This window comes from Cataglyphis hispanica, chromosome 4 (genome assembly GCF_021464435.1).
Source record: "Cataglyphis hispanica isolate Lineage 1 chromosome 4, ULB_Chis1_1.0, whole genome shotgun sequence".
Lineage (NCBI taxonomy): Eukaryota > Metazoa > Arthropoda > Insecta > Hymenoptera > Formicidae > Cataglyphis > Cataglyphis hispanica.
In genome coordinates, this window is record NC_065957.1 from 7,317,147 (window position 1) to 7,339,675 (window position 22,529).

A 22,529-nucleotide genomic window follows, 5' to 3' on the forward strand; every position below is an offset into this window, starting at 1 on the left:
TCGAATCAAGGTAATCATCTGACTTACAGGTTGAGATCTGGTTGAATCGCGTTACGGATGCAATGAGGCGAACCGTGAGATATCATTTCAGCCAGGCTGTCGTTTCGTACGATGAAAAGCACCGCGAGTCTTGGATTCTAGATCACGAGGCGCAGCCAGCTCTATGCGGCACGCAAATCTGGTGGACTTCCGAGGTGAATATGGCATTCGTGCGGCTCGAACAGGGATTCGAGAATGCGCTCAAGGATTATCAGAAAAAGCAGATCAATCAATTAATCGCGTTGATCGCAATTCTACGCGGCGATCTGAACGAGAATGATCGGCAAAAGATAATGACTATCTGTACCATCGACGTGCACGCGCGTGACGTCGTCGGCAAATTAATAACTCTCAAAGCGGAAAGTTCCTCCAATTTTCAATGGCAGTCGCAGTTAAGACACAGGTGATTTTAATTTTTTAGTTTTTCAATCAAGATTTTACAGATAAAACTTTGCGATTGTTCAATTACTTTAGAAAAATAATATATAGTCTTTAATATCGACAAATCAAATTGTTTTCAATTCAAATTCGCCAAAAGTTAGTGTTAACATTGTTCTGCATTTAAATTTATATAAACAAAAAAGCCAGTGTTTTATAAAAATATGCTGAGTTTTCTATAAAAAGACTGAATATATAGAATCTGTATAATAAATATAAAATATAAATATCGGTTTATTATCAAAAGAGATGTATCTGCTTTCCAATGTAAATAAAAAATCCTTTTATCAGAATTTTTTTTATTAAAATCAGATTTAAATATATATTTGTAATCTTGTATCACTTTTTTTTTTAAATTACAACGTAAAATTAATATTTAGAAATATCGACATTCTATCGATTTTAAAAATAATAATTATTATAATACACTCGTATTGAGAATTTCTATCTATGTGTTGAATTTTCGTTCCCGTATTGTGTACACACTAATATTTTCACGCAGGTGTGCAGAAAGAAAGAAAGAAAAAAAAATAAATTGAAAAAGATTGTTTCTCGCCTCCGTAGGTGGGACGACAAATCGGAAGATTGCTTCGCCAACATTTGCGACGCGTGTTTCATATACGCTTACGAGTACCTGGGTAACGTGCCACGGCTAGTAATTACGCCGTTGACGGACAGATGCTACATTACGTTGACGCAATCGTTGCATCTGATAATGGGCGGTGCACCGGCTGGGCCCGCAGGGACGGGGAAAACCGAGACGACCAAGGACCTCGGTAGAGCCCTCGGACAAATGGTTTATGTCTTCAACTGTTCCGAACAAATGGACTATAAAGTAATAGTCTTCCCCTCTCTCTCTCTCTTTCTTTCTCCCCTCCTCTCTCCTTCTCCTTCCGTTTCTCTCGCATCTTAAGCGAAGGTTCTCGCGCGAGAAATGTTCAATTTGAAAAGATTCCGGTCTTGCCGGGTGTTCTTATGAAATAAACGTTCGTTTCTTTACTATCGGTTATTACATATTACACAAAGTGCTTTTAAACTTTCAAGTTACGTTATACTTAACGGAGCGTAAAATTGAGTTTCGTTATCTCTCATGACTTTTAACTCCTCCTGCATACTTTTCTATGTTTGTGACATTAGCACACATGCGCGCGTTTTTTTAATATATTGACTTATATGTGACTTATATGTACAATGAAAGGAAACGCATCGAAAGATTACAAAATATTTTTTCTCAACATAAATATTTAGTATCTATTACCACTATTATTTCTCGTAAAATTAAATAAAATATAAAATTCACAAATTCATTTTATCTTCCTTTAAATATTCGTAGTCTTGCGGCAATATATACAAGGGTTTAGCGCAGACCGGAGCATGGGGTTGCTTCGACGAATTCAATAGAATTTCCGTCGAGGTCTTGTCAGTGGTCGCTGTGCAAGTGAAATGCGTTCTGGATGGAATCAAAAATCGAAAGAACACATTCTTGTTCTTTGGAGACGAGCTCAACATCATAAACACAGTTGGCATGTTTATAACGATGAATCCCGGTTACGCCGGTAGAACGGAATTACCCGAAAACTTGAAGACACTATTCCGGTAAACGAGCAAAAAATTAATAATCGTATTAACAAATAATCATCGACGGAATTGATCGACAGGCCCTGTGCTATGGTGGTGCCCGATTTTGAGCTAATTTGCGAAATCATGTTAGTGGCCGAGGGTTTTCAAGAGGCGAGATTACTAGCGAGAAAGTTCATTACTCTGTATATGCTATGTCGTGAACTCTTATCCAAGCAAGATCATTATGACTGGGGTCTGAGAGCCATCAAGTCCGTTTTGGTCGTCGCTGGAAAATTGAAGCGTGACGATAAGCAAAGACCGGAGGAGCAAGTGTTAATGAGAGCTTTAAGAGATTTTAATTTGCCAAAAATCGTGACTGATGATGTGCCAGTATTCATAGGATTAATCGGTATGAGAAAAAGATAATATCATTTAAATAGAATAATAATTATACGGAAAAAAAAGCTTACTGACGCAGCATTTTACGCTGCTACAGTGAATTTTATCAGTTATTATTCATACCTACTACTAATATCTTAAAAAAAGAAAGATATTAAATGAATAAAAAAAAATGTAGATAGAAAATAATTTGACAGATTTTAAGGTAGATTATATAGATTTTCCGAGACACGTTGATATATTATCAGTGGTCACTACAATTTTTCTTTTATTTCTTCAGGAGATTTATTTCCCGCGTTGGACGTACCGCGAAAGAGAGAACCAGATTTCGAAATGATGGTCAAATCTGCGGCTCTCGATTTAAAACTACAACCGGAGGATGGATTTATTTTAAAGGTACATACGTAATATTTACTTTTTGAAAAATTGATAAGTATATATGAAGCTAGAAAGAAAGAAAGATTCTCCTTCACTCTTTGGTTCGCCTCAGGTAGTACAATTGGAGGAGTTGCTTCACGTTCGACACTCTGTCTTTATTGTCGGCCTCACTGGGACCGGTAAGACCGAAGTCTGGAAAACGCTCAACAGAACGTATACGAAACAAAATCGCAAACCGTTTTACAACGATCTGAATCCAAAGGCGGTGACCAACAACGAGTTATTTGGTGTCATTAATCCGGCGACGAGGGAATGGACAGACGGGTTGGAAGACAGCGCACCCGTTAATTTTCAGCCGCGCGATCAAACGCGCTATGCGCTCGTATTAGGCCATGCTCGATAATAGGCTCTCCCGCAACTTTTTATTTTTATTGCCACTTTTGCAGGTTGTTCTCCATGATAATGAGAGAGCAAGCCAATATGCCCGGCAACGGTCCAAAGTGGATCGTGTTCGATGGTGACATCGACCCGATGTGGATCGAATCATTGAACACTGTGATGGACGATAATAAGGTCTTGACGTTGGCGAGTAACGAGAGAATTGCATTGACCAAACATATGCGTCTTCTCTTCGAAATCGCATCTTTAAGGTGATGTTTTAGTCAATTATTAAACAATCATTTTATTTAATTTTTAATTTGTTTTTATAAGTATCTAAAAAATATTTATAACAAATATTTTTCAATTGCTTCGAACATCATAGACAGATTAATCAAACATTTTATAATTAATATTTCTACGAAATAATAAAGAGATTGAATGTATATTGCATACTTGATCATTAAAAAAATTTACGATCAAAGCCGTTCAATTAAATTTAAAGATGAAAGATTGAAGCAAATAAAAATAAAAATTAATTTTATTTTGTTTTACTTTTAATTAATTAAATCTTAAAATTGAACGTGAATAAAAGGCGAAAAAAGAGAAAAAATTTTTATTGTCATAATTATAGAATTATGTTCAATATTTTTGTTTTTATTTCAGGACAGCTACGCCAGCGACAGTGTCCAGAGCGGGGATTTTATATATCAATCCACAAGATTTAGGCTGGAGCCCGTAAGCAATAAACACATTCACGTATTATACCGTGATAAAGGAAATTAAATGAAATTAAAAGTTTCAAAAAATAAAATTTCGATCAGTTAACTTTGACAAAAGTTTGATTTATGCCATCAGCTTCTAATTCGATTAATCTATTTATATTTTTTACTAAGCATTATGATTAATTTTTTAAATGATTTCAAGCGAGAAACTTATTCGCAGATTTATCACAAGCTGGGTAGAGACGAGAGATCATTCCGAACGTGCTAATCTATCGATTCTCTTCGAAAAGTACATTCCACCTCTGCTAGACGTGACAAAGTCAAGATTTAAGAAAATCACTCCCTTACCAGAGATATGTCATTTACAAATGCTTTGTCATTTGCTTGATTGTTTTCTGACCAAAGAAAATGTACCGCCAGAGTGTCCGAAGGAATGGTAGCGATATTAATGAATAAAATTCTGATGTTTTTCGATCTTTTCGCGACGTAAAAACAAAGCGAAAAAGAATGTTTCACGAAAGTCGTACGTTTATGGTTCATATTTCAGGTACGAATTGTATTTTGCATTCGCCTGCATTTGGGCGTTCGGTTCCGCGACATTCCGAGATCAGCTGATAGATTGGCGAAATGAATTTAGCAGATGGTGGCAAAATGAATTCAAAACCGTCAAGTTTCCAACGGGTGGAACCGTATTCAGTTATTTCATAGAAGCAGAAACGAAAAAATTGCTACCCTGGAGCGAAAAAGTCAGCCCGTTCGAATTGGACTCGGATATTCCACTTCAGGTTTCTTTCATTAAATTATTTTAAAGCCAGGATGTAAAATACAATTGCATAAATGAAATTGTCATAAATAATTATTTTTTGATTATAGAAATTGTTGCTAAATTAAATATTTTAATTGCAGCAATATGTTTTCTATGAGCAAAACTAAAAAAAAAAAAAAACAAATTTGGATATATATTTTAAACATTTTTAAATGTATTTAACATTTAATGCAGTCCGCTTTAGTGCCAACCGGAGAAACCGTGCGTTTGCGTTTTTTCGTGGATATATTGATAAAGAAACGCGTTCCAATAATGTTAGTGGGTGGAGCGGGCTCCGGAAAAAGTGTCATCATGTCCGATAAATTGACAAGTTTGCCAGATAATTACAACATCGCAAATGTTCCCTTTAATTTCTACACAACATCAGGTAAATAAAAAAAAAAAAAACAATTCGAATAGTTTTTAGAGAACCGTAAATTTAATAGAACTTTTATAAACTTTCCATGTATTTTTCTAAATGCTCAAAGTAACTTATACTATTTTCATAAAATTAAAGATTCTTTCTTCAAAAATTCTCTCTATTCTATCGCATCTATAAAAAATTAGGAATATTAAAAAATCCACTTTGAAAATGTTGATGCTTTTTTTTTTAAGATTGCGTTCTGTAAACGCCATAATTTTATATGAATGTATTTTGCTTAATTGTGAATTTAATATAGCTAATATTATCATGTTATAATTATTGTAACTTTTTTTAAATCAATGATATTTAAATCACTTAAATCAATGATAATTGATATTGATTTTCGTTTTCGTTCGAAAAGAGATGTTGCAAAGAATACTCGAGAAACATTTGGAGAGGAAAGCGGGACGTAATTATGGGCCCCCGGGTACAAAAACATTGATATATTTCATAGACGACATGAACATGCCGGAAGTGGACACTTATGGGACCGTACAACCGCATACTCTCATCAGGCAACATATGGATTACAATCATTGGTAATAACTTTAATATGTTGACTGTAATTGCTTCCTAAAGTGCGTGGAGATTTTCATTAAAGAATTAATTTAGTGACCACGTGAGATAATTTGCTATGTGTTTGTACTATCTTTTAAATAAAAGATTTTGTTTTATTATTTTTATTTAAAAAAATATATATATATATATATATATATATATATATATATATTTATATATTTTTCTTTTTAATTAATATATTTTCTGGATTACTGATTTTATCACGTTTTTTAAATGTGCCTCATCGAGAAAACGTAAATAAAATAATGACAAAGAAATAAATTTCCCCTAATTTAGAAAATACATTAATTAAAAAGAAAAATATGTTTTACGAATTTATTGCAGGTACGACAGAACAAAATTAACTTTAAAGGAAATTTACAATACGCAATACGTATCTTGTATGAATCCTACTGCGGGTAGTTTCACCATAGATCCACGCTTGCAGAGACACTTCGCCGTTTTTGCCGTCAGGTAAAGTTATTATCTATACTATATATTCTCGATTACTTATGCAATACGTCTTTACGGAAGCAAATATTCATCATTATACCGTGCCATATTTGGCACTTGCTTTCCAGTTTTCCGCAATTCGACGCGCTCAAATTGATATACAGCCAGATCCTTGAGCAGCACGTGATTGATCCGCGGGAGAAGTTCCATCCGGCGGTGCAGAAGTTCATGATTCCTTTAATAGACACCGCGTTGTATCTCCACGATAAGATGGTCTCGACTTTCCTACCGACGGTCGCCAAGTTTCATTATCTTTTTAATTTACGCGATTTAACCAACATCTTTCAGGTAAGAAACGCAAGGGGAAGACCCGTGATTTTTTTTTTCTCAAAATCTAATGTAATGTCGCACAGGGAATGCTGTTCGCCCGCGGTGATATCTTACCAATTCCGAGTCACATAATTAGGCTTTACGTTCATGAAGCGACACGGGTGTATCGCGATAAACTAGTGAATTACGAAGATCAGAAAGTATTCGATCGGCTGCTGCTCGAGGCTCTTCGAAAAAATATACAAGTATGTTTAATGGCTTAATAAAGAGATCACGAGTGGAATCCCCTGTCTTAAATCTCAACTATATATACTTCTATTCCGAAATGTATGCTATATCTGATCTGATTGCGAGCGTGAAAATGCTGAATGGAACATGCTTATTGGTTTATTTAATGTTTTTATTCAATTAATTGACGATTAGAATCTGAACGAAAACGAAATTAATTTGGAGCAACCGTTAATATACTGTCATTTCGCGGAAGGAATCGGAGAAGCCAAGTATGCACCTATCAAGACCTGGACTCAGCTTGTGAAATTACTTAATGAAGCTTTGTTCAATTATAATGAACTGGTACTATCTCGATCAAATATTATCACTTCATACAATCCACGCCAAATTTTTTACGCAATACATTTGTATTTAATTTTTTTTTAAATAGTTTACAATAACTATACGACAATAACTATACGTTATAAGAAAAATATCGTTCGTTATATATAAGATATTATATATGTTAAACATAATATTTACTGAATGTTAACAAGGAGAGAGAAAAAGACACATATAGCTTTCTTTTTCTACTAGATTTATACAAATGACATTTTTTTTCTTTTCTGTAGTTTCAACATTAAATACATATTTTCATAATTATGTTTTAAGATTCTACCAAAATAAAGTGCATCTTTATTTAACATCTTTTTTTACTGCTCGTAGCTATTATTGTGTTGTTTAGTGCCGCTTAATCAATCACTTTGTGTATGACATGACTTTCTATTATTTCGATATAGGTGTCAGCAATGAATTTAGTATTATTCGAGGACGCCCTATGTCACGTGTGTCGTATTAATAGAATATTGGAGGCGCCGAGGGGCAATGCACTTCTTGTGGGCGTAGGTGGTAGTGGCAAACAATCCTTGTCACGACTAGCTTCTTTCGTTTCCTCGTTGGAGGTAAGCGGGGCCATTTTATCGATTAGACATCATAGCCATTCTGTGCCCGAGTCTTATTTTCTTAGTTTCTCGAGCCTCGAGGAAAATATTTGATAGAGTAGATCACGACAATCAACAAGTCGGTTTTGATTGATTTATTAAATAGAGAGATAAAAATAAAAGAATATATATAGACATAAAAGGAGATAAGCGAATAACAAAGGCTGAATTTTTTTTCCAAATTGTTGGACAAATTTCTAACGGGTATCTTAAAATTTTCTCTTCGAAATTTGTTAGATATAAACTTTTAAATATAAAATAGGTATTTCAAGTACAACTGCGTAAAGGTTACTCGTTAAATGAGCTGAAAGCTGACTTGGCCGTGTTGTACCTGAAGGCTGGCGTGAAGAGTATAGGTATTACTTTCTTAATGAGCGATTCACAAGTCGCTGAGGAAAAATTCTTGGTCGTTGTGAATGATATGTTGGCATCGGGGGAGATCATGGAATTGTTGGCTGACGACGAAGTGGAAAACGTCATTAATGCCGTGCGCAACGAGGTAAAGTACATTGTGTAGCGCTATTTTATAATACTCTCAAAGTATTTCTTATATTGAGATAATCAGGTACAAGTGCATTCAAAATTCTTCTATTTCCTAGTGGAATAAAATTTCGCTGTTTTTTCTAGCTTATATTTATTATGCGCAAGTATAGAAAACATAAATATCCAATTTTTTAATTATTTCAAAATAAATCAGATATCCAGAAATGATAGAGGCTTGAAAAAACTATTAGGAAATTAATATCACTAGTCAACTAGTATCACTTTATGCAGGTAAAGCAAACCGGAATAATCGACACCAGAGAGAACTGCTGGAAATTTTTCATCGACCGCGTGCGAAGGCAATTGAGATGCGTCCTGTGCTTCTCGCCGGTAGGGGCGACCCTACGAAAAAGGGCCAGGCAGTTCCCCGCAATAGTAAATTGCACCGCGATTGACTGGTTTCAGGACTGGCCGCAAACGGCTCTAGAATCCGTGTCGGCGACGTTTTTGGAGGTACAACGCCTTTTACACGCGATTATCTTTCTCAATCTACCACAAAATTGTCGGAATTGGTTTTAACATAAATTTAAATAAGATATAATCTTAAATGAGATATAATAGAAATTCTTCGTAATATTATCATAATTATTTTTTTAATAATGTCTAATTTTTCAGCGATGCGTTACAAAATTTATCTTAATTTAATCAAAAAAGTAATAAAAATTTGACGTATTATTTTGAAATGGTCAACATTTATATTCATTAATTATCTGATTATAAAAATATTCTGCTAAAAAATAAAATGTTATTTATAATATTTTTCTAAAAAGGCTATACAATTGCAATTTTCGATCTTCGTATTAGGAGTTGAAGGAATTATCGCCCAAATATCGGACTTCCGTATCACTCTTCATGTCCTTTGTTCACACGAGTGTAAACAACGTGTCCGCGATATATTTGCAAAATGAAAGAAGATATAACTATACGACGCCGAAATCATTTCTCGAGCAGATCTCTTTGTATTCCAAATTATTAACAGAAAAAACGCACGATTTGAATGCAATGATAACGCGTCTCACCGATGGATTGGTGAAACTCGCATCCTGTGCCGTTCAGGTATATTTCCTGCTTCCTTTTCAAAATTTAACTCATTGTTAGTACATTATAATTTTTTTTTATTTCCTACATAAAATGGATTATATTGGATTTTCTCTCTTGAATCCAGATCTGACAATGAACAAAATTCAAAATTTTTAAAAAACTGACTATATAAAAAAATACTTCACAATTATTCGCCTAAATACTTTTGTATACAAAATAAAAATTTGATCAAAATTTTATTTTAATTTTCCTTTAAGTTTCCATATTATTTAATGTTTAATAAAATCTTATTAACTTTTCATTGTTATAAATTTCAATTAAAATAAGAAAAAAATTGTCGACAGAAAACCTTGCCTGTATGACTTACGCTTGTATGTGTTTGTGTGTTGCTTTTCTCTCTTGCCTCTTATATATTCCGTATATAATATACTTAACGCACATACGTTACAAGCACGTTAGGGGTAACCGATTATGGCTGGCAGGCGGGTGGTAAGAAGCGCTTGCTGCAGGCGCTTCTTATGTCCATCTTCTGAGTTATCTTTTCGCGAAGTAGGTCGACGAGTTAAAGATCATTCTGACCGCTCAAGAGATCGAGTTGAAGAAAAAGAACGAAATAGCTGACAAGATATTGGCTGAAGTACGCGAGGAGAACACGAAAGCGGAGGTGGAAAAGGTTATTGGTAGATATCGATTAGTAAAATATCGAAAAGCGTTAAATCGTGAACGATAACGAGCACGATATGGTATTTCAGCGACCGAGGAAGAGGCGAAAGTGGCGGAGATCAAGGAGATGGTGTCGGAACATCAGAGACGTTGCGACGAAGACCTGGCCCGAGCGGAGCCGGCGGTGAGGCAGGCCGAAGCTGCGCTCGATACTTTGAACAAGGTTAACGAACTCGCGTTATGTATTGTAATCGAAGCGCCGAAAACAAGTGGTCCGAGTCACGCGATAGCTATTTTATATATATAAAAAAAAAAAACAAAACAAAGAAACAAAGCAAAATAAAAATTTATTGCATCGCGATAGAAAAAAAGCACGTATGACAAAAATAAAACAATTCTCGATTTTGAAAGCTCGATTCTGACAGCTTGATATCCACTGTGCGTCTTCGTATAATAGGAGAGAACATAAACTCTATAGAAGACATGACTCTATAAAAGATCTTTTTTTCCGGTCGGAAAATGCAAATATAAAATTTTTATGTGATTACAGAATAACTTGACCGAATTGAAGTCTTTCGGGACGCCGCCGGATGCGGTGCTAAAAGTCGCTCAGGCTGTGCTCGTTCTATTCGCGCCGGAAGGTAGGATCCCGAAAGATAGATCTTGGAAAGCCTGCAGAATGATAATGGGATCTATTGATGGATTTCTATCGGCGTTGCGTAATTACGATAAAGAGAATATACATCCGGATATCGTTAAAGCAATCCAGCCGTATATCATTGACAAAGGTATTGTTGCTGAAACTTTAATTATTATAATAGAAATGCAAACTAATACTAGCACAAATATATATCAAGCACATAAAAAAAAATATATATATATATATATATATATATATATATATATACATATGTATCATCTCTGGATAAAAAGATTAATTGCGTTTAATAAAATATACGTACATGTGTGACTAGAGTTCGATCCGGAAATCATATATTCAAAATCGCAAGCGGCAGCAGGACTATGCAGCTGGGTGAAAAACATCATGGTATTTCATTATATCAATGAGAACGTAAAACCTCTAAGAATCGCACTTGCTCAGGCAAACGCCGAGTTGAAGGCCGCTATGGACAAGTTGAATGCTTTGAGGAGCCGTTTAGCGGTGAGCTTGTTTTTCGGTTTTTATGTACTAGTATTACCTCTTTTCGATTTCGCGTGTATCTTTATTAAAAAGAGATATTTAAAAATTTTCTTCGTTTACGCGTGCTTCAGGAGCTTCAGAAGATATTAGACATTCTGGGCGAAAAGATGAACGTGGCTTTAGAGGCGAAACAAAAGTGTCAGGATGAAGCGGAAGCAACCGCGTTCACTATAGATTTGGCAAATCGATTGGTAAACGGTCTCGCATCTGAGAACGTTCGTTGGGCTGAGACTGTAGAAGTGTACGTATAGATTTGCTACTTATCTAATTGTAAATCAGAAAAGAGAACTGTTTAAATGAATAAAAGCACTCTGATAAATAACAAGTTAATTTTACAAATTTATGTATTTTATGCAACAGTGCATCTCTTGCTTATTAATTACATTGACAATTAAATCATCAGAGAAAGACTGAGAAATTACTTTTTTAAAGAATATTACTGTCATAACTTTCAATGAATAATGTCCTTATTATCATTTTTTATGAAACAATTACAGAAATTTTTTTACTGTTGAGAAATTTTATGACATATGGCTTCTGTCAATAACAACTAATTTTATTCACTATTTTAATTATCAAATTTGTACGATTAATTCGATACTTACTTGAATCTAATTTTGTTCATTCAATTAGTTTATTTTTTACGTAGTAATACATTCGTTTTTTGAGATAATGTCAATTACTCGCGTTAAACGTATTTCTAAATACATTTGTGATACACCACAAAACAGGTTAAAAAAATCCGAAATTACTCTACCGGGCAACGTGTTACTCGTCACGGCATTCATCTCTTATATGGGATGTTTTACGAGGAAATATAGAATGGATCTCATGAATTTACATTGGTTACCGTTTCTCGACAACCTGAAAGTGCCAATACCGCACATACCGGACTTGGATCCGTTGTCTTTAATGACCGACGACGCGAAGATTGCCCAGTGGAATAACGATGGTAAGTAACACATTTGATTTTCATCCTCTTATATTACTTCATTTATTTTATAATCGTGCAATTTTGGAAAACTGCAGTCTATTTTATAGTGATGTCTCATATAAATATAAATAATTAAACAATATAAAATAAATGTTTTCCTTGCTATTAATTGGCTATGCGATTTTCGCAAATTAAAACCTTATATCCCCTTACATAGGTTTACCCACGGACAGGATGTCCTCGGAAAATGCCACGATACTCACAAATTCGTCTAGATGGCCACTGATGATCGATCCGCAATTACAAGGAATCAAGTGGATTAAGAATACATTCGGGAACGAATTAACGGTGTTACGTTTAAATCAAAAGAATTATCTCGACAAAATCGAACACGCTATCGCAAACGGAGAGGTGGTGTTACTGGAGAATATTATGGAAACGGTCGAAGCTGTTCTAGATCCGATCCTGGGTCGGGTTTTAATAAAGAAAGGAAGGTACATATATGTTTGTTTGTTTTTTTTTTTTTTTTTTATAAACGTGAACGACGAAATTGATCTTGCAAAACGTATGTTAACAAAGGGCTATCAAGGTGGGGGATAAAGAGGTGGATTACGATCCGCGCTTCCGTCTCATCTTGCAAACAAAACTGGCGAATCCTCACTACAAGCCAGAGATTCAAGCTCAAACCACGCTCATCAATTTCACGGTTACAAAGGACGGTTTGGAGGAGCAGCTATTAGGCGCCGTCGTGAAAGCGGAACGTCCGGATCTGGAGTCGAGCAAAGCCGAGCTCACGACTCAACAAAACACGTTCAAGATCACATTGAAGGTGTTGGAGGATGATCTGTTGCACAGGTACGTAATCTTATAATGTGACGTTCATATCGATCAACTATAAAAAGAAATATATGCCGTGCGAGAAACATCAAATCAAATTCATTAATGATTTTTCCATTCAATTTTTACACGATCATCCTGCACATGATTGTTTTTAACTGTTTATTTACATCTTTACATTCACGATTCAAGTTGAGCAATTTTTCTTCCGCTTTATCTGTTTTGACACGAGTTTAGGAAAAAAGAACAAATTTTTATCGCCATTTAATTACATTAAGTATAGTCTCATTGTGTCTCGTTTCTCTTTCAGATTAGCGACGGCTGGACCTGACATCCTAAGTGACGTTGCTCTTGTGGAGAACCTCGAAACTACGAAGAAGACCGCGAGCGAGATCGAAACGAAGGCGATCGAGGCGAAGGTGACCGCTGTGAAGATAGACGAGGCGCGAGAATCCTACCGGCCGGTGGCATCCAGGGCCAGCCTCCTCTACTTCATCCTTAACGATCTCAACAAGATCAACATGCTGTACCAATTTTCTCTCAAGGCGTTCAGCACGGTCTTTCAGAATGCTATTAAATTCGCTGAATCGGCCGACACCCTCGGTAAACGCGTCGCCAGTCTGATCGACAGCGTCACGTTCCTGGTTTTTACCTACACCAGCAGAGGACTATTCGAGAGCGACAAGCTCATATTTCTCTGTCAGCTGACTTTTCAGGTATTATCGTCTATCGTAAATGTGACGCGGATTTTTCTTTACATAAACAATAAAGAGAGATAGGCTCATCTTGAAAAAAAAATTGAAATTATATATATATATTTTTTTAAAATAATTTTTTATAAAGATCAGTGTATTAATATTTATGTGAAATGCACATTCTTCAGCAATAATTGCTTTATTATATAATTTGCTTAATCGTAAAATACATCTTAGAAAATCGTAAAATGCAACTTACAAAACTCGTAATATTGATTTTTTTTCACGATATTTTTTTATTCACATTCACTATTTTATAGATAGCCGATCTTTAATTAATCATATTTCTTAAACTCTGCATTTCTATTTTATGTAACTTTATCCTCTCGAAATCAATTCTCTGCTATTTAATTTTTATAAATCTTCAATGAGCGAAACTATATTAATTATATGGAGCGATTGATTCTTCCATGTATTAAGCGATCACTGCGATTCATAGATTCTGCTGCAGACGGAAGAGATAGAACAGATTGAAGTAGATTTTCTTTTACAATTCCCTTATTTACCGGATCAAACGAGTCCAGTAGACTTTTTGAGCAACATCGCCTGGGGCGGCATCAAATATTTGAGCGGAATGGAAACTTTCCGCAATTTAGATCGCGATATAGACGGGGCGGCGAAAAGATGGAGGAAATTCGTAGAATCGGAAACACCGGAGAGAGAAAAATTTCCTCAGGAATGGAAAAACAAGACAGCTTTCCAGAGACTTTGCATGATGAGATGCTTGAGACTAGATCGAATGGTTTACGCAATACGGTACAATTTATTCTATAAAATGAACCTTCGTTTGAATAAAAATCAATAAATATGCGTGCAATATATATTAATATTTCCTCGGTGTTCCCTCGCTACTCGTTTAATCCTTTAAAAATTTACACAGATGTTTTGTGGAAGAGAAACTGGGTGGCAAATTCATAGAGTTCCGTATGCAGCCGTTCGAAAAATCATACGAAGAGACAGGCGCGAATACGCCGGTATTTTTTATTTTGTCTCCAGGAGTCGATCCTTTAAAGGTACGTTTTCCATATTCCTAAACGTTAAAATTAATTTTAATCGCATACGCGAATATTCGGATATAAGATACGCGTGTATTTCTCTTCGCGTGCGATTCTAAAAATTCCTTAGAGAATATCAGTGAGGCTAATAATAGTTTTAACACAACTAAGAACAAATTAACGGAGTTAACGATGTCGCGTGTAGGATGTCGAGAAACTTGGTAGACGGCTCGGCTTTACGTTCGACGCGCAAAATTTCCACAATGTATCGTTGGGACAAGGTCAGGAGCCCGTCGCGGAAAACTCGATGGACATTTCGGCGCGCAACGGTCATTGGGTTATACTTCAAAATATCCATCTGGTGCGAAATTGGCTGCCGAATTTGGAAAAGAAGATAGAACAACTCTCGGATGAATCGCACGAGGACTATCGTCTCTATATTAGCGCGGAACCGAGCCCCGATCCTCACGAATCATTAATACCGCAGGTAAAAAATGAAACTGAAAAGTTGCCCAATCAATTTTTCTTTTCTTATATGCAATTTATTAAATAAAAAAGAAAATTAAAAAATTACAAATAAGAAAAAAAAAAACAAGTTTTGCTCGCCATCTTCTATGAGCGTCGCGTTTGAACATTGTTTCCGACGAATTTTTTCTATAATATTTCGATAATACGATTGAAACGCACAAGGGCATACTAGAGTCAGCCATAAAGATCACCAACGAGCCACCGACGGGTATGCGCGCCAATATACACAAAGCTTTGGACAACTTTAGCCAGGACACACTGGAATCTTGTACTAAGGAGACAGAATTCAAAGCTATTCTCTTTGCCCTCTGTTATTATCATGCTGCTGTGGCCGAGCGTAGAAAATTCGGAGCGCAAGGATGGAATAGGGTCGGTATTCGCGTTATTTAAACAATAAAAATCTACATCATTTTAAGCTTTTAAATAATTAATAATTCGTGATAAAAGTTTACAACTTTATAGACCATTTATTTAGTTTAATTTTTATTATTTCAAAATGATTCGTCAAATCGTAAAATTTTGAATTTTTATATGTTGATTTTTGATGAATAAAGTGTACGTAAACGTTAAGAAAAATCTTACACATGAATTTTACGTAGGAAATTAATAAATTCTATATATATAGAAAATATATAAATTTATTATATATTGAATTTATTATATATATCAAAAGATACTAAAACATCTTTTAAAATAAATATCTATTGAATGAATTCTTTTATATTTAATATTTCGTATAGTCATATCCCTTCAATGTTGGCGATTTGACCATCAGTGCTTCGGTATTATTAAACTATCTCGAAGGCAATACTAAGATACCCTGGGAGGATTTGCGTTATTTATTCGGAGAGATCATGTACGGCGGTCATATAACCGATGATTGGGACAGAAGGCTGTGTCGGACGTATCTCCTCGAGTATCTACAGCCGGAATTGGTCGAGGGCGAATTATATCTGTCGCCAGGTTTTCTGGTGCCACCCAGTACTGATTATGCAGGCTATCATCTGTACGTGGAGCATTATTTGCCGACGGAGAGTCCCGTCCTGTACGGACTTCACTCGAACGCGGAAATCGGTAAAATTTTTCGATCAATTTTGTTAAAAATAAAACTTAATGAGAGCAACGATTTCATTTATCGTACACGAACTTGTTTTGTTTACTCCGTCTTATAAAGATTTAAATCTCTTTTTCGCGAAGACTTTTATCCCTTATACAGAAAGAATACAAGAAATGCCTGTTTTGATACGCCTATTCGGTTTTATTTCGTTTTTTTTTCTCTGCCTCGATTTACGCTCGCGTTAAAATGCTATGAATAGTTGCTCGTTACCCTTTTGCGCAGGATTCCTCACAAGCACGGCGGAGAACTTATTCAGAACAATCTGGGAGATGCAACCGCGGGACGGCGCCGATCCAACGGCCGGAGTGTTACCGAAAGAAGAGAAGGTGAAGGTTATAATAGAGGATTTACTTGACAAGCTTCCCGAGGAGTATAATATACAAGAATTGATGAGCAAGGTTGATGTCAGGCTATTATATCTAGACTCGTTATAAGACTAACGATCTGCTAATTTTGAAAACAAGGAGCACTGGAATAAATATGACATAAAGATATTTTTCAATATAATGTGCAAAAAATCGCTAACATAAATATAATTAAATTAATAATATCACTAAATATAATTAAATGTGACAAAATGTGCTTACTTAAATTGTGTGTGACGCAAAGTCATCAAGAAATTATCAATTATTCCCTTATATCATATTTAATAGTGTCTTAACTGCTTCTATATATTCTCTTTCTAACATCGGTCATTACGTATTTTATATCCTCGACTTTATTGCCACTTCGAACTCGAACTCTAATTTTCTCTTCTCTATCCTTATAACACGCAGCAATATTATTATTACAATTTTTTTTATTTTTTTTTATGATAATAAATAAAATAAGCAAAAAATTTTCTCTTTTCTTCTGTTTCTTTCAGACGGAAGATCGTACTCCTTACGTTATCGTCGCTCTCCAGGAATGCGAACGTATGAACGCACTTTGCAAGGAACTAAAAAGATCTCTAAGAGAATTGGATCTCGGTTTGAAGGTGAGCATCGAGATAGGGGAACAGTGATGCGCGATAAATCTAAAAATTCGTTTTTAGGGCGAGCTCACGATTAGTGCAGAGATGGAGGATCTGCAAAATAATCTGTTTATGGATTCTGTACCGCCGTCGTGGACTAAACGCGCCTATCCTTCCACGTTGGGTTTGTCGAATTGGTTCGCGGACATGCTCAATCGAATAACCGAATTATCGAACTGGACGCTAGATTTTAACGTAAGTAAAGGCGAGACCGCGGTTTTGCGACAGAAGAAAAAAAAATATTACAAACGATAATTATAAATTAAAAGAAAAATTATGTTTCATCAAACGTGAGAAAAAATAATTTAAATTTTGTCACACGTTGCAACTAATTTGAGAAAACGTTGCTTCGTCATTCGCTTTATGCTAAAAAAAAGTGTCTTTCTTTCTACATTTAATTAATCTAACTCTTTCTTGCGGAATGTGTCTTTTGACAGTTACCGTCGTCGATTTGGCTGGGTGGCTTTTTCAATCCGCAGTCCTTACTTACCGCCATCATGCAGCAAACCGCCCGTAAAAACGAGTGGCCCTTGGACAAGATGTGTCTGCATTGCGACGTAACCAGAAAGCAGAAGGAAGAAATTATGTAAGAGACGACGAGATCAATCCTTTTAGAGGATGAGATTTTCGGAATATACAAAAATTTCAAAAATCTTTCATGAATCCAAAATCGCTTTCGCACAATAAATCGCTAGAGAGAACAACAGATCGCGTTTAAGATTTGCGACGCAATAAATTTTTCGGGATGAAACATTCCGTCGATCTCTCCTCGAAGGGTCAACGGATCAACGCGATAATACAACGAGATAATCTTTTCATCAGGGTGCCACCGCGCGAGGGCGCATATGTGAACGGCTTGTATATGGAGGGTGCGCGATGGGATATCGCAACTGGCGTCATCGCGGATAGTCGGCTCAAGGAATTATTCTCCCTGATGCCGGTGGTATTCGTCAAGGCCATCACGCAGGACAAGCAAGAGACAAAGAATATATACGAGTGTCCAATTTACAGGACTAGGATGCGCGGTCCTACGTACATCTGGACGTTCAATCTCAAGACGCGCGAAAAGCCCACCAAGTGGACCCTGGCCGGCGTCGCGATTCTCCTACAGATTTAAGATTCTCTTTTCTGCTCCAGCATCCGCGTTCGTGAAACTGACCGTTTCTGCTTCTTTCATTTTTTTATGCCTTTCTCTTCGCACAAGTCGTAATGGCAAACCACCGCCGCCGCGCGACGACGGTTTCCCGGTTAATGACCTCTTCGCAATTACGTCAAACCTTCTTCGACTTACGGTCGAGTCGAGGAACGGCGATAATTACAATGCGCGTATTCGGATAATTACGATTGACGTATATACGCGTCCGTTGTAACGCGCATCTCTTTGTAACCGGCGCTCTGTAAGCGGTACGATTTCGACCCGAGTGGAACCTCGTTCTTTCCCGAACGGAAGGAACTTGGCTCGCAGATGTGACACGCTCGTTTAGTCCAAAAGGTATACCGCTGGTGTCGTCGCACGCCAATTGAAATCGTCAATTGAGAGAATCGGCATGAATGTGACACAATGTGAACGAATACACATTTTGACAACGGTAGAATATTGACGATTCTTTCTTTCTTTTTCGCACATCCGGTGTTTTCTTTACGCGCCCACAACACATACACACCGCCGGTACGGCTATTTGACAAGTCGACGACAGTACACGACGACAATATGATTGGAGGTTTCAAGGAAGTGGTCACCCTTTATCGACTGCGACGTAATTATCTGTTTCACGAGGAGGCATCTGGTTTCGCGTGCCGTCCGGCTTCCGCGACGACGCGATGCGGAATTTTGGACACGCGAGTGAAACGCCTTGCGAAACCTAACCGAGTCAACTAAACTGACAATAACGAAACGACCGGTAAAGTATAGCGCGCAAGCGAAGCCTACTGTCGCGCGACATTGTAACCGCACTCGCAATTGCGCATATATGCTTCTTCAAACGATACGCTCTCGACTAAACCCCTATCACCCTTTATCCGAAATTATTGATTGTTACAACGAGAATTTATAAATATTATTTGTATGTAAATCTATATACAGATCTGATACGAGTATCTCAAACCATAGATCTTTATTTATCTCTAAATAATTGATTAAGTTTAAATTGTTATGGAAATAATTCTGTAACAAGAGTTGTAAAAATATACTTCTTATGTCTAAATCATAATGTTCTCTATAAACGTGTGTTTTTTAAACGTTAACAGTTGGAAAAAAAATTATATTAATAATATTTCTTTTATTGCATAATGTTATTATTAATAAAGCATCGAATTGATACGCGATTCGTATCAATTGTTTTTTTGTCCGTTTGGAAATCAAATTTTCATGGAGGTGCATATTTTCGCGGATAAGCTTCGGCATTGAATGCGTTTAGACGAAACCGGCGCTACCTATCTCGGATTAAGAAAGGGAAATATTTTTTGATCATTAAACTAATTAGATTACCAGTATTGCGGCGGTCGGCTATAAATTAGTGCTCCAGGACCTCCTTTACGGTCGCTCACCGGTCCGAACTCTCTTTGCCCGGAGAACGCCTTCGGGGCAAACGCGTGTTTCTGGTATTTTAGGGGACCTACCGAAGACGCGAGACGAACACGAACGAAGGTTCGAAAAAGCCGCATTCGAGTCGCAACGAATCAAGAGAGACATCGCGCATTCGATCGCTACTCGAATATACTCGGACGCCTAATCCCAATTTAAACGATCTATAATTCACGATAAACTTCGAAATACGATCCTATCTAAAAGCTCTTGTAATGTAAATATTTGTAGGATTACAATTGTATCCCTGAAAAAGGACAGGTTCTATATTTAGGGATAAAAACTGCGCAAAAATAAATTGATAAATTCAACCGTATATAATATATGTGATGCGAAATCTTATCTTGTGATATTTATTTCTCGATCTTGCGAGATAAAATAATATGCTTTCTAAGCAAAATGTTAAAGGCTCATTCATCCATGTTCTTGCGTTTTGAATATCAATTAACGCGATAATTGCAAATTATATAATATTATGGCAATCAATAATCCGCGATTACATAATTATTACTCGATCATAATACATACTTCATCAAATATATAAACACACATGATTTAGTAATAATAAGATAACATCTCAAGAAATATAAAAAGTAACATTTCATTGCACAATAATTATTGCATTGCGTTTACGTATATAATTATAACTCGTATTTATTATCTTGATATAATGAAAAAAACAGTCTCTTCCCTTCTTCGCGTCTATTTTTATTATATCGCGACATCATACATGTAATAGCAGACATAACACCGTACGCAAATTACAAATGGTCTAAAATGGATTTTACGCGCAACAAGATAGGCCCATAAATATACGGCTTGTAGTAATTAAGGAGTCAAGAGAGAACAAAGACTAATCAAGTTGAGAAATAGAAACTTCCCGACTCGAGAAAAGAACCATTCTACCCGTCAAAATTAAAGTCATATCAAATGAAAAGTTTTACATAACGAGAAACTCACATTTTACTGACATGAATGCGGTATCAATATGTCATAAAAAGTTAAGCGTAAGTCGGTAGAAAGATATCTTTTACGCGCCGCAATCATAATAATTGCCTTCTTCCATAGAAACTTGTGTATTGAGCAAGAAAATTTATTCCATTTGAACATTTAATTTATTCTCTCGCGCGCATAATTATGATGTAAAAAAAATATATAATGACGTAAAATGTCATGGTTCCCTTATAATAAGATAATATTGAAATCAGCATAGTCAACACAATGTTATCAGCTAACTTGCTATTTTTAAAAATTTATTAAAATCGTTGAAAATAACTCATCCTTGTGAAGAAGATAATTGCGCGTGAAAATGATTTAATTTCTCTGCTGTACGTATCATCGATACTTAAACTTCGGAAAATGGCACAAGTTAATGATAATAAAAATATCATGACTTACGTGCTTCCGTCGGTCGGGTGTGTCCGTCGGAACGATGCAATCATGTATCGGAAGCACAAAATATTCGCAGCACAGCACAATCATCAACGCTGAAAATATCATCGACTATATTATTACTTGATAATTTCTAGTATAATATCGTCTTCGAGCAATAAATAAAATAAACATATTGAATCACATTTGTTACGTTTTATTTATTTTATTTATCAACACTCACAAAAATAAATAAATAAATAAAAATATATGTCGTGTGTGTATTATATGTTTATATGTATATGTTTGCTTTTTAAACTGTATATATACATGTGTATTTGCGTGTCAATAAACGTAATTTTTTTTTTTTTTTAGAATAATCTAAATACTTTATATGTAGACAAAAATATCCAAAGATTTAAGGACCGATGCTCTTTTAACGAAAGTCAGAGAGTTGAGAGAATGTGAGGATACAACAGCTGTTAATCTAACAGATAAATTTTAAACGGCCGAGTCACTCCCCTAATCCATAAATCGTCACACGCGCAGGATAGTTGCCTGCATGCGTATCTGTATAGGACTGTCGCGCCAATGTATTGCGTGTGTGTTCATCGCTAATTATTTTGCTTGTGCCTATCATTTAATTTTATTGCAGTTTGCACATTGTATTAAGCAGCTATTAAATGTGCTCAACTAGAATCAAATAAAGATTGAGCGATATGTGAGACAAAGGCACATAAACATGGACCCATGAATATTAATATATAATTAATTATACGCTTTCAATCGAGAATTGAAAGTAATGCGCGATTATTCTAATTGGAAATACCGTCGTTAAAAGAATTATGTATGACGGAAAAGTTCTCAAGAGATACAGGATGAATCTATTTTTTCAGATATTTTAGAATATTTAACATGTAATGAATAAAATGTAATGCTCTGCAATTGGAATATCGCAAATGTTGCTTTTAATTTCTTAATTGAAATCATTTTTTTTAAATTGATTTCTTAAACATTAGAGAAAATCAAACACATCCACAAGTTCCCGCAAAGAATTCATCATCCGAATATGTTCATACCTGGACGAAAATCTAGAAATAGTGACGGTATATATTGAATCACAATAATAAATATACACAGTTGATATATCCCAACACATATTAGCATCATAATATAAAAGTACAAAAATATTTAAAAATTTTGTTATTTTGAAACACCTTGAACATATATTTGTCGAGTGAGCAATATCA

At 35.6% G+C, this 22,529-nt stretch overlaps 1 protein-coding gene across 1 annotated transcript in view; it reads left to right on the plus strand.

Moving 5' to 3' along the window:
• LOC126849300 (dynein beta chain, ciliary-like) overlaps positions 1-19,408 on the plus strand; it is a 30,105-nt gene extending 10,697 nt beyond the window's left edge. Inside the window, exons 27-65 of the mRNA XM_050590993.1 lie at positions 30-442; positions 1,042-1,312; positions 1,811-2,073; positions 2,136-2,446; positions 2,717-2,832; positions 2,927-3,138; positions 3,261-3,464; positions 3,859-3,930; positions 4,138-4,353; positions 4,465-4,702; positions 4,918-5,110; positions 5,508-5,685; positions 6,050-6,178; positions 6,286-6,505; positions 6,571-6,732; positions 6,911-7,060; positions 7,498-7,659; positions 7,961-8,197; positions 8,473-8,694; positions 9,046-9,297; positions 9,836-9,962; positions 10,035-10,168; positions 10,496-10,733; positions 10,920-11,107; positions 11,218-11,387; positions 11,878-12,098; positions 12,298-12,574; positions 12,660-12,935; positions 13,228-13,633; positions 14,112-14,428; positions 14,553-14,685; positions 14,873-15,154; positions 15,358-15,564; positions 15,936-16,269; positions 16,535-16,710; positions 17,178-17,288; positions 17,346-17,519; positions 17,762-17,910; positions 18,147-19,408. Of these exons, the coding sequence (XP_050446950.1) occupies positions 30-442; positions 1,042-1,312; positions 1,811-2,073; positions 2,136-2,446; positions 2,717-2,832; positions 2,927-3,138; positions 3,261-3,464; positions 3,859-3,930; positions 4,138-4,353; positions 4,465-4,702; positions 4,918-5,110; positions 5,508-5,685; positions 6,050-6,178; positions 6,286-6,505; positions 6,571-6,732; positions 6,911-7,060; positions 7,498-7,659; positions 7,961-8,197; positions 8,473-8,694; positions 9,046-9,297; positions 9,836-9,962; positions 10,035-10,168; positions 10,496-10,733; positions 10,920-11,107; positions 11,218-11,387; positions 11,878-12,098; positions 12,298-12,574; positions 12,660-12,935; positions 13,228-13,633; positions 14,112-14,428; positions 14,553-14,685; positions 14,873-15,154; positions 15,358-15,564; positions 15,936-16,269; positions 16,535-16,710; positions 17,178-17,288; positions 17,346-17,519; positions 17,762-17,910; positions 18,147-18,441 (8,436 nt within the window). The 3' untranslated portion in view covers positions 18,442-19,408. The remainder of the gene's footprint in view (positions 1-29; positions 443-1,041; positions 1,313-1,810; positions 2,074-2,135; positions 2,447-2,716; positions 2,833-2,926; positions 3,139-3,260; positions 3,465-3,858; positions 3,931-4,137; positions 4,354-4,464; positions 4,703-4,917; positions 5,111-5,507; positions 5,686-6,049; positions 6,179-6,285; positions 6,506-6,570; positions 6,733-6,910; positions 7,061-7,497; positions 7,660-7,960; positions 8,198-8,472; positions 8,695-9,045; positions 9,298-9,835; positions 9,963-10,034; positions 10,169-10,495; positions 10,734-10,919; positions 11,108-11,217; positions 11,388-11,877; positions 12,099-12,297; positions 12,575-12,659; positions 12,936-13,227; positions 13,634-14,111; positions 14,429-14,552; positions 14,686-14,872; positions 15,155-15,357; positions 15,565-15,935; positions 16,270-16,534; positions 16,711-17,177; positions 17,289-17,345; positions 17,520-17,761; positions 17,911-18,146) is intronic.
• The last annotated feature ends 3,121 nt before the right edge of the window (positions 19,409-22,529 follow it).